The 11594-nt window shown below is 43.3% G+C and overlaps 1 protein-coding gene across 1 annotated transcript in view; it reads right to left on the bottom strand.

The window, feature by feature from the left end:
- The window catches only part of FAM189A1 (family with sequence similarity 189 member A1), a 458052-nt gene extending 446464 nt beyond the window's left edge, over nt 1–11588 (bottom strand). The window contains exon 1 of the mRNA XM_025199459.1: nt 11463–11588. Within this exon, the coding sequence (XP_025055244.1) occupies nt 11463–11588 (126 nt within the window). The remainder of the gene's footprint in view (nt 1–11462) is intronic.
- Nucleotides 11589–11594: the final 6 nt, after the last annotated feature.

Genomic DNA, 11594 nt, shown 5'->3' with positions numbered 1-11594 from the left:
TAGACTCTGTCCCTCCAGGAACCCTTGCTATGTTATGGCCTCTAGGGAGGCAGAGAATGCACTCCCCCACCTGTTCTGGCACTTAGTTTTTCTGATGCCACAGAGAGGCATTACATTCATGATGGGGAAAATCACTATGCAGTTTGTAGTGGAAGAAGCTTCTTTCCAAGAGCAACTTCCTTGCTCCGGGAAGTTTCCTAAAGCCATGTATAGTGACTGTACACTTACATGTAGCATAACAGGGATCACTATGACACCCTGTATTCTATAGTCCTTGGCTCTCCATCTCTCCCTTGCCACAGTTCCCCCCCACCACTTGCCACCAACTGCCTGCCTGCCCTGGTGCCTTCCCTGCCCCCCCTCAGTGACTGTACCCCACCCCACCCCACCAATTGCCCCCCCCACCCATTCTGTCTCTCCCATGCCTGCACCCCCTGACACCTGCCTCTCCCCTTGCAGGAAGCAAAGGCTGCAGGGGGCAAGTTGCAGCTTCCCCTCCTCCCCACACTTGTACATAAATCTAAGACAAGGGTTTTTTTCTTGCACGTTGACTGGTGGGGGAAAAAGCCTCCCCCTGGATTCAAGTAAGCTGATAAGCACTCTTTGGAAGACATCTGTTAAGGGTGACACACAGGAACATATTCAGCATTCCTACTACCATAAGGTCTGTCTTGACTGATATTTTTCCTAAGTTGTGTCAGCTCAATCAAGTTACCTCTGCATGATTTAAAAGTTCACAAAGATGCCGATGAACACATTTCAAGCCATGTGAGCTGGTGTGTATTTTAAGAGGGCTTTCTGATCTTCTAACTACATTAAATACACATATACACCCTACCAGCTTATTTACATAAAAGTTTAACTAACTTCACTACAGTAGGAATTTAAAACTGATTTTGTTAAACTAACAAACTGCGGCGTGAACACCCTTACTTACATTTCAAATGAACTCTTTTTTCTTTTAGCCAAGTACAATGAAAATAGGGTTAAGGTATGGACAGGTGAACAATTAAGTACAAACATGTCCTAAGAGACCATCAGCTACCTCCTATCCTGGAAGTAGAACAGGCATGTTCCTGTGGTACTCAGAAATGTTGGGCTGTATCCTCCCAACATATACAACAAGGAAATATGTAAGGCACAGTCTGTATTAGTACATATGGATGTCTCTGAATAAATAAACCTAAAATAAAGCACTCCCTGAGCCTCATCTCTTGAGGTTGGAGTCAATGCTAACTCTGTGACATGGACATGTCTATGTGGCAAGGAGACACCGGAACAGAGAAGTAGGACCCAGATGATTGATAATCAGTTCACAGAAAGGAAGCAACAGGTGCTTATAAGTAGGTGTCATGATCTGCAGAACATTTTGAAGATCAACCTGGTGCATGTATGCCTATGGTGGGTTCCACAGACATACCCTTGAAAAAGATATTTACAAACAAAATGTATATTTAGATCCTAGAAATGTGACAGACATGAACATGAGAAACAACTTTTAGAGGAACGGTTCACAGATTTGGCAAATTCAGTTAAAACAAGAAAAAAAAAAGGTCAATTAGATCAAATTAAAACAAAAAAGTACTCAACAACAACAGTTAGCTAAATTTCTTTGTTCCACTGCAACCTATATATTTGCAAGAGCCAGCTCTCTGCAGTGTCAGCTTTTCTCCAGATAGCTAAACGCAGTTCTACCCCATTCTTCTAGGCTATTAATACCATCACCCCTAGTGACTCCCTCGCTTCAAATGACTGCCCAAGCAATAAGAATAAAGCCAAATGGGAAAGAGCAATGAAGGAGGGAAATATTCTGCTGTTATAATGGAGAAGAAGAGTACAACTTGTAATTATCTGCAAACCCTTTAGACCAGAGGTTCTCAAACTGTGATCCACGAGTTCCATTCAGGTGGTCTGCAGAAAGGTTGCGGAACAATCAAGAATATCTGTACTCGTAAGGTAAGACTACTGATATTAAAATATGAGTTGTGTGCTTTGATTTGTAGAACAAAAAAAAGTTTAAGTGGTCCACCAGGGCCCTCAGCAATTTTCAAGTGGTCTGCAAAAAAAAAAGTCTGAGAAGCATTGCTTTAGACTATATTTCTTATAATCCCCCATTCACTTGTACTATGACTATTTGCGTGAATATGCTAACCAATTCAGTATGAGGGACAAATAGAAGCTCTTTAAAGTTAACTACATGGAGGGGAGGACCTTCCTCTCCAGTAATCCATCCACTTCTGGATTTAACTATGTTTTATAAAAATACTAAAGAATATGCAGAGTACTCCTGAAATCAGCTCTATACATTTCTTAATATTTTTCTAAAAGGAGACAAACACGGTTTTTTCCATTTATTTTACATCTTGCCCAACACTGCACAGGGGAGGGATGTTTTTGTATAATCCATGTCTGCTGTCTCCCTTACACATGTATTACTCATTGCCCATTTGAATGGTATAGCAGTAGCACAGGTTCTTTCAATAAATAATAAATCTTCATGATTCTTACTGTCTGGATTATATTTATTTAAATTAGTATACTTTATCTGCTTTTTAAAAAAAAAGAAGTGAGGTATGGACAAAGACATTCTAAGAGAATTAAGATAATTGGGCACTTTTACACATGATCTGAAGGCGAGGGGGTAGCACTTTAATTAGAGAGGCTCCAAGAGCCACTCTAATTAACGCACTACAGCATTTCATGCATCTGTGCCCCTGTACTTAAAAATGGCAGCAGGGGCATTTGAACTAAAGCTCGTTCAATGAGCTTTAGTTCAAGTGTACCCCCACTGCCATTTTTCAGCGTGGGGACGCTGATACACGAGATGCAGAAAGCTGATGCACGTGAGGCTGGAGTCTGCTGGAGCATGGTAATTACCATGCTCCAGCAGACTCTATTAATCCCCATTGTGTACAAGTACCCAGTATGTTTTAGATAAATTATGGAGTTGTTCTATAAAGAAAACAACCCTCGTGTGTGTGTGTGTGTGTGTGTGTGTGTGTGTGTGTGTGTACACACACACACACACACACACACACACACGCACGCAAAAAAAATATTATGACCTTCAATTTGAGCATTTTTTTACTAGAATTACTAAAGCTATAAATATAACTTGAGAAGCCTAGACTAGAAAAAATAAAGACTATATCAAAAGAAATCTGAAAAAAATGATCTGGTAAATTTCTTAATGCTTTATCATCTGAGAGATGAGACCAACCTAGTAGACAGATAATTTTCTAAGAATGTTGGGATCAAGGGGAAAAAACCCCACATAAATTGTATCTTTTCAATTGTTTATTTCTAAACAATTTCAAGAAACAAATATTGAGAGCAGACTGCACTTTGTCAGGCCCATTAATGTTTTTATCATAGTTAAAACATGCTTAGCAACTAGAGGTTAAATAAATTATTAAAATAATGTAACCTAATATACATTATAAACCTTCTGGGACAGATACATGAGCCAGATTCACTAGTTCTCTCTGGTAAGATAAAGTGGCTATAAACCTTAAGGAGCTATTACAGCTACTGTGTTGTCAGAACAGTTCAAAGCAGCAACCAAACTGGGTTTGTTGGCCAGTTACAAAGCACCATATGCACCAGTCATGCCAAATAAATAAAATTATCATCAAACCACGTTAGACAAACTGGGAATGGATAACGGCTACCCAAGGCCTTCTAAAGTCTCTCATGGATGTCAATATATATTTTTTACATGTTCATCTTTTAGTGGTTTACTGGAGTAGCCAGTTTTGAGACATTCCACCTTGATCATCACAGAGCTAGTACCAAGTTCTTCATGTTAGTAGATGGATAAAGAGATCCTTATGTTCCTGTTATTTGTGTGAAAAAGTATTCACTTTTACCCTGCTGAGAGAATTAATGAGGTTCAACCTTACAGAGCTTTCCTGACACAATAAATAAATACAGAGATACAGACAATCATTTGTAATATGCACTTTTGCAAAGCTAGAGACCCAAAGATGCTCTAAAAGATCTGGCACAAAAATAGGAGCGAGACTATTGCTATACTGCTAAAACAAAATTACTAGAGGTGCAGCAAATACATCAGTCCAATATCGGATTGGTACCAATATGAAGAAAATTGTCTATATCAGATATCGGCCTTATGGGGCTGATAATTTAGCCAATAAATGCCCATGCTGCATGCAGCCACAGTGCAGCATGGAGCAAAGTCGGCAGTGTGGAGAGCTGCCTTCAGCTGTTAAGTCAGAAGGGGAGCAGGGGAAAGAAGGGGCATGGCGGGGGGGGAAAGATCAATGCCCCCTGCAGTGAGAGAGGGGGCGGGAGCAGGGGCAGGGGCAGGCACTGGGGCTGCAGCTGCAGGGTGGAGCCGGAGCCAACGCTCCGTGGGGCTTTTCTTGCCGGGGGCTGGCTCAGAGCAGGCTCTGGCAGCACTTTGAGGGGCTGCAGCCACCCCAAATTTCACCACAGCTCTGCTCCCAGCCCTGTGCCACTGCTTGGCACAGCCCTGGCTGAATGCCTTGCCTCTACCCAAGTGCCGGGAAAAGCCGGTGCTGAGGTGCATGGCTGGGAGCAGAGCTGCAGTGAAATTCAGAGTGGCTGCAGCCCCTCCCAGCACTTCTGGTGGCTGCTCTGAACCCAGCCCCTGTCAAGAAAAGCCCTTCAAAGCGCCAGCTGCTCTGGCTCCACCCTGCAGCGGCAGCCTGCCTCGCACCGCATAAATCCAGGGACACATGCCTCCCAAACCCTGGGGTGCAAGCAGCAGAGGGAGCTACCCACAACCCACAAGCCACACCTCTGTCCTGGGCGCCTCCCCCTCTCCTACCGCGACTGAGCAGTGCCTGCCCCTGCCCCCTTCCTCATGGCAGGGGGCATTGATCTGCCCACCTACCCCCACACCGTTTCCCTTCCACCACGTAGGACTTCCCACCTGATGGCAGCTGTATCGGATCGGTATCAGCTGATATGCCTCTTTAAATATTGGCTATCGGTATCGGCCTCCAAAATCTCTCTCGGTGCACCCCTAAAAATTACTACTGTTAATATCCATCTTACTCAGATGAAAGACGTGAAGATGCAGTTCCCGCACTTCTTCATGAAACAGGTCGCAATTCAAACATATTGCTCACAAATTATGAAGATCGTTCAAGGATTTTCTGATAAAGGATTGTAACTACTTTTCTATACAATCCAGGCAACCTTATGCCCTCAGACCCTCTCACACTATTTATGAAAAATAAAATCATGTTGCCTCTTCTGACCTATTTCATATAACATAGAAATTAGGTTTGAACTCTGGGCAAAAAATGTCAAAGAAACTCTTATATCTTATTCCTTACATATACTCTGTTTGGTTCAAATGCTTAAAGTGATTCTAAAACTGAAGACACCCCAGAACCTTTCCTCTCACTGAATCATAGATAATTTTCTAAGGATAGTGTATAGCATGTGATCTGCAGGGTTGAGTATTTAACATCCCCATGAAGGGGAGGAAAGGAAGCTCTTTGTGTAGTTGATGCCTATGACGGGGGTGTGCAGTGAAATCTCCATAGGTGCAAATGATACCAAATTATTTGGGGTAGTCAAGTCCCATGCTGGCAGAGAGAAGCTGTAGAACAGCATCACCAAGCTAACCGAGTGGGCAAAAAAATGGCAGATTAACTTCAAAGTTGACAAACTCAAGGTAATGCAGCCACCAAAAAATAACCTCAACTATACTTAAACAATGATGGGTTCTAAAGCAACTGTTAGGACCCAGAAAAGAGACTCTGGTATCACTGTAGACAATTCTCTAAAAAGTCAGTTCTGTGTGCAGCAGTGACCAAAAAAGCCAATAAAATGTTGGGCATCATTAAGAAGGGTATTGAAAACAAAGCAGAGAACATCATCATGCCATTTTACAAATCCATCGCACACCCGTATCTTGAATAATGGGTTCCCACATCTCAAAAAGGATGTAACAGAATTAGAAAAGGTACAGAGACGGTTAACTAAAATGATTAGGGACCTGGAACATACTACAAAAAACTAAAAAGGCTAGGAATCTTCTGTTTGGAAAGGAGAAGGCTGAGGGGTGAGATCAGAGAGAGGTCTACAAAATCATGAAGGGTATGGACCAAGTGAACAGGGAGTTATTCACCAAGTCACAGAAAACCATAACTTGGGCATACCCACTGAAATTAGTTGGGTGACAAGTTAAAAACTAACAAGAGAAAGTACTTTTTTATGCAACACGTAGTTAACTTGTGGACTTCATTGCCACAGGAGGTGATGGAGGCAGGCAGCATAGCCACGTTCAGAAAGGAACTAGGTAAATTCATGGATGGTAAATTGGGACCTCTGGAATTCACACCCGAAGTGCACTGCATGGTGGCTCCTTTAATCTTGCAGTTTCCTTCATCTCCTCTGGCCACTGATTGGTGGAGGGCCCCACTGGCCCAACACTCGCCACTTGCTCCTGATGGCCAGGAGATGAAAACCACAGTGTTAAAATATGCCACGGTTTCTGCCTCCCATTCAGTCAGCAGCAAGAAGTGGGGCCCCCAGGGCCCCTCTGCCAACCAATAGTGAGAAACAAAAACCATGGTATATTTAAAACTACAATTTTTGCCTCATTGCTGATCAGGAGCGAGTGGCAGGGCCCCTCCACCAATGAGTGGTGGGAGAACACATGGGGGAAACTGCAAGATTAGAGTTGTGCCCGTGCAGTGCACTTTTGGCATAAATTACAGTGGTCCTTAACGATGAATGTATTAATGGCTGTTGAACAGAATGGTTGGAGACATTTCCTCCGGCATCTCTAAACCAACAAACAGTGGATGCCAGGAAGGGTCCTGAATAAGGGATAGATCACTCTAGAGATATCTGAGTCAATGCTCTCCCTTTGCATCCACTTCTGTCACTGCTGGAGACAGGCTACTGAGCTACATGGACCATTAGTCTAACTCAGTATGTTCACAGGTAGCTAGCTGGTAGGTCTTGCTTACATGCTCAAGGTCAAACTAAGGTAATCGCCAGATTTGGAGACAGGAAGTATCATTTCTCCAAGGCCAGGCTAGCAAGGAGCATTAGTTTTTATGTTCATCCAGAACAGAGGGTGTTGCCCTCTTCCTAGAATAAAATATGCTCAGTTGATTCCAATACATTCCCTGCTGTTGCACCACTGCAGCAGCCCAAGCATCAGTAAGACTTTTACCTCCCTATTCCTTATCCATGGCACAAATTCCTGGCTATATTATGATGGTGCTTTGGGGCAGTGGTGTTGTGAGAGAGAATGAAGTGGATGTTCTTGCAGACTGGGCCCTTTCAGTCTGCAAACACGGGGGACTGGTAGGCCTTGTCCAGCCCCGTGTTCCTCTATTACAGCAACTGATCTATCAGGCTCCAGTGAAGTGTTCCAAGAGGCAATTTTCTAACCCATCTATAAGATACTTAGTAAGTCTTGCTCTCTTCACTTTGTTTTGGCTCGTTAATCAAACTTCTGGCCCCATGGGTTGGACAAGTGACAAGGAGTCAGTCCAGAACCCTGTATGTCAGCCCAACCATGCATGCCAAGTCATGTTATCCTGCCCACTGGGTTCCCCACAGGTCCCAAAACTTGGCAACAGGAGAATGGCAATAACACTACCACCACAGCCCCACTGCAACATTTCTGGACCAAATCTTACAGAACAATTATTTCAAATGTATATTATTAATATGTATTCCTAAACTACTCATCCCCTGAGGAAACAACTATTCCCTGGATAATTCCAACAAAGTATCCCTCCATGACCAGCAAGATGTTTCTCAGAAATAACATGCATTTTATTTTCAGGTAAGTAACTGTAACTTTAAGTGAAGAAGCAATATATATTATATATATATATTTTAATCACAGGTTTGCTTGGGGATGCCCACATGTAATGGATCCGAGAAATATTTGCCCAGGTATAAGTCATATCCCTTGTTGATCAGTTCCATTAACACTCACACCAATTCAAAAGCAGTCCAAGAAAAACTCTAAAAAGTGTTTGATCATGAGGTAAAGATTGCTAAAGGCTACAGAAGTAATTACCTTACTTCTTGTAGAAAAAAACTGTCTACTGGCAGTGAATATTTGTAACTGATTCTGGTTATAAATGAAGGTTGAAATGATAGTTGAGTTATTTCTCTCTCTCACACACATCTTCACTTAGTTGCTTCTCTAAGCATATACTCAAGAGGCAAGCAAATAAGCAAATAGCCTCTTTGGCAAAAAGGTTTTCCAATTGTGATGCTGCATCCAATTGGTTAAAGATGCTATAAATACTATGAAGTGTTTTAGATAAGGTTGCTACTGTGACTAATTTACAGGCCCAGAGTTCTTTAAAATTAACCAGATTAGAAAACTGCTCGATTATCCAATAACTTTTTAACTTTCAGCCATAAATTTGCCAAATATATAATAAACATAAACTCTCCAATATTAATGGATTTCCAAGCAGCAGCAATACTCCAAGCCAGTAATTAGTAAAGTTTCAAAACACACATCTAACAACAGATAACTGACCTGGCACTCTCCCTTAAAACCTATAGTAATGTCATAATACTAGACTACTATTAAGGCCTGAGGAAGGGTACTGTGATGCCCAAAAGCTTTCCTATGTCTATACCAGCCATACAGTTGGTCCAAGAAAAGATATCACTCTTAAGAATTCTCGCCTCGAGTATACTCAGCATCAGCGATCCCTCACAGTGGAGGATGATCACTACCACAGGTCAAGTAAAAGGTTGGAAAAGAAGAGGTTACAGGTATTCGTCGTTGGATCAAGTAAGGGAAGCCTGCGTGACTCATTTTATGTGAGGAGCCCGTTGCACAACAGCAACCACCTGGATTTTGGTGGAAGAGAAACCTGTGTCCAGTGGCAAGAAGATCCAAGACAAGTGGAGTTACTCTTTCACTGCAATCTTCATCCGCCTTCACAGCCATTGAGAAGCATGCCTTCTTCATCCGCCTGCTCCACCATTGAGGTCTTTATGTTATGTTGGACTGCTCTTCATCTGATACCTCACCTTTGACCTTACCACCATGGGTGACCCCACCAGGAGTACAAGACTCCCAATAGTGTTGCTCTTACAGTCATCTGTACACGCAAGCGTCTGTACCCTATTAAGGTTAGTGAAGAGGCTTCCCTGGAGAGGTTAGTATACTATTAACCACATGAGACATAGGCGACACACAGTGGGAGCACAGGGTGGCATGTGCCCCCCCTGAGACTGGCCACCACCGAAGCTGCCACTGGCTTCTGCTGAAAGTTGCTGCCCCCCCCCCCTTTTGCTGCTGATGCAGCTGTCTAAACTTTGTATTAATTGAAATGGTACCTTAGTGCTATACAAAAGACAAGACTTTAATTACAAATTACATTATTTGGAAAGTGTTATTTGCTTGAATGCACAACCAACCAGCCTGTTTCTCCTTAGTTTGCCAGACTAAGTACCCAAACCTGCTACAGCTGTCTTATCTTAACAGCATATTAGTATGTAAGTAGTCAGATTTCAGATTTGAAATTGATATCTCATCATTATGAATGGTCACACTTCCACTGCTTGCAATATTATAGTTTTAGATTCAATTGTGAATTCAGCCATGTGCTCATTACGGAACCATAGTGACATTACAAAATGATGATTTTTTTTTTAAACTACAGGCTTAAATACTAAACAATGCTAAAAAAAATTCAGAAAAGTCTTTAAAGTGCTGTAGAATGCAGAGCTTTTCCTGCCTTGCCAAGGATCTACTCTAGACTGATTCCAAACACAAAAACAAACCACATTAGCTAAATCATTTGTGTTGTGTGTAAACATGATCAGCAATGATTTTTGAAAATGTGCCCCTCCTGTTAGATATTTAGAATGGCTGGACCTCAAGTCAACTGAATACCACTTTGTTTTTTGGACAAATAAGGTTAGAGACACTCTGGTAGACTGAAAAGTATTTGTTGAGGGGAGACGAGGGAATAGGACAACACTCTTGAAATGCATAATCTTTTAAAATTAAATAAAGGTTCTTGCCAGTAGTTTACAGGGGCTGCTTAGTGATCTTAGTGCCCTTCACTGATTCACTATTCCTACTTTGCTCTTTATTAAAAAGAACTTACACAGACATGTTTTAATATTAGAAATGCAAATAATCAGTGCAGACAGAGGCCATCAACCCAGACCCCACCCCAAAAAAGAATCAACTATTTTTTTTAAATCCTAGTATGGTACAACATAAGGAAAAAGAAACATAGTCAGCAGAAATCACATGTAGACACCTGCTTGCATAAAATATTATGAACTAAACATTTAGGATGAATGAACCACTTTCTTAGATCTTATCTACTTCAGAGATCTGTAGGCTTCTCTTTTGTTAGCATTATGTTTTAGTGAACTTCCCTGAAACAGACACACTCAGCAAAGCAACAGCAACGCAAGGGCAAAAGTAGTTCACATTCCTCAGTGGAGCAGCGTAGATGTTTTCTGCAACTGTGAGGGTTTGTGTCTTGAGTGCGTACATTAAAATCTGTTCCTGCTGTTCTAATCTCATTTTATTACCTCCAGCACAACCTGTCTGGTAGTTATGTTTGCATTCAAGCATAAACCTGTGCCAAGACCTCGAGAAACAGCAGCAAATAAATATGGATCCAGTGAGCTCTGAAGACCAGAGTTCTTTAGGTTAGAAGTCAAATGATCCCAGAGGAGTGGTATACAAACTGAATGTTTTGACAGAAGGAATAACAGGGAACCTGTGCAGTATCCAACCAACACTAAATGTTTAGTCAGGGGTTTCAGTGAACTGATCAATCAGTTTCTTGCACAAGGTGTTTAAACAGAACTTGAAGCTTCCCTTTTTATCTCAATATGAAACCAGACCTTTGGATGGCCCCACAGCACATCATCTCTAACCTGAATCCATGCAACCCAAGAGAAAGGGTGGGGGGGATTGAGAGGATGAAGGAGGAAAGGGAGAAATGCCATTACTGCTGCACTTCGAGACAGGAAACCTGCTGTTTAAAAACAAAACCCTGAGTCCTCTTGTTCCAAAATACAGCAGCAAAGCTTTGGCAAGAGCCTGCTTCCCCCCTTGACAAGAAGTTCTTCTCAGACTCCCCCGCCCTCCCGGCCCTTCCCGCAGGTCTGAACACCGAGACACACAGCAGCCGAGGGCAGTGCAGTCTTGCGCCAGCCCTGGCACTGAGGGTCGCCTCCACCTCAGGGAGCTGCCATAAGGGCACCCTGAAGGCTGGGGGCTGCCTCCTCAGAGGAGCCAGCCAGGGGACAGACGCAAGCGACTCCTGCCGCGCCGCACGGGGGTGCGCACTCCGTCCCTGCCCTTCGGGAGGATGGGCACTTGCGCACTGCCCTTCGCCCGAGGCGCTGCGCTCCGCTCCTGCCGCCCAGCCTCCCCCTGCTGCCAAGGGCCCGCCGGGCACCCTCCTCCTCCTCCCTCCCTCTCTCCCTCGCTTGCTCACCGAGAAGCCGGCCCAGAAGGGGCAGGAGTGGCGGACGCGGGCCGAGGTGGTGAGCGCCAGGGCGGCGAAGCTGACGGCCACGATGAGGCAGCCGAGCACCATCTGCGAGACGCCGAGCGAGAGCATGCTGCC

Source organism: Alligator sinensis, unplaced genomic scaffold (genome assembly GCF_000455745.1).
Source record: "Alligator sinensis unplaced genomic scaffold, ASM45574v1 scaffold458_1, whole genome shotgun sequence".
In the NCBI taxonomy this organism is placed as follows: domain Eukaryota; kingdom Metazoa; phylum Chordata; order Crocodylia; family Alligatoridae; genus Alligator; species Alligator sinensis.
Note: the sequence above shows the minus strand (reverse complement) of the source record. Positions and strands in the feature narration are given on the sequence as shown.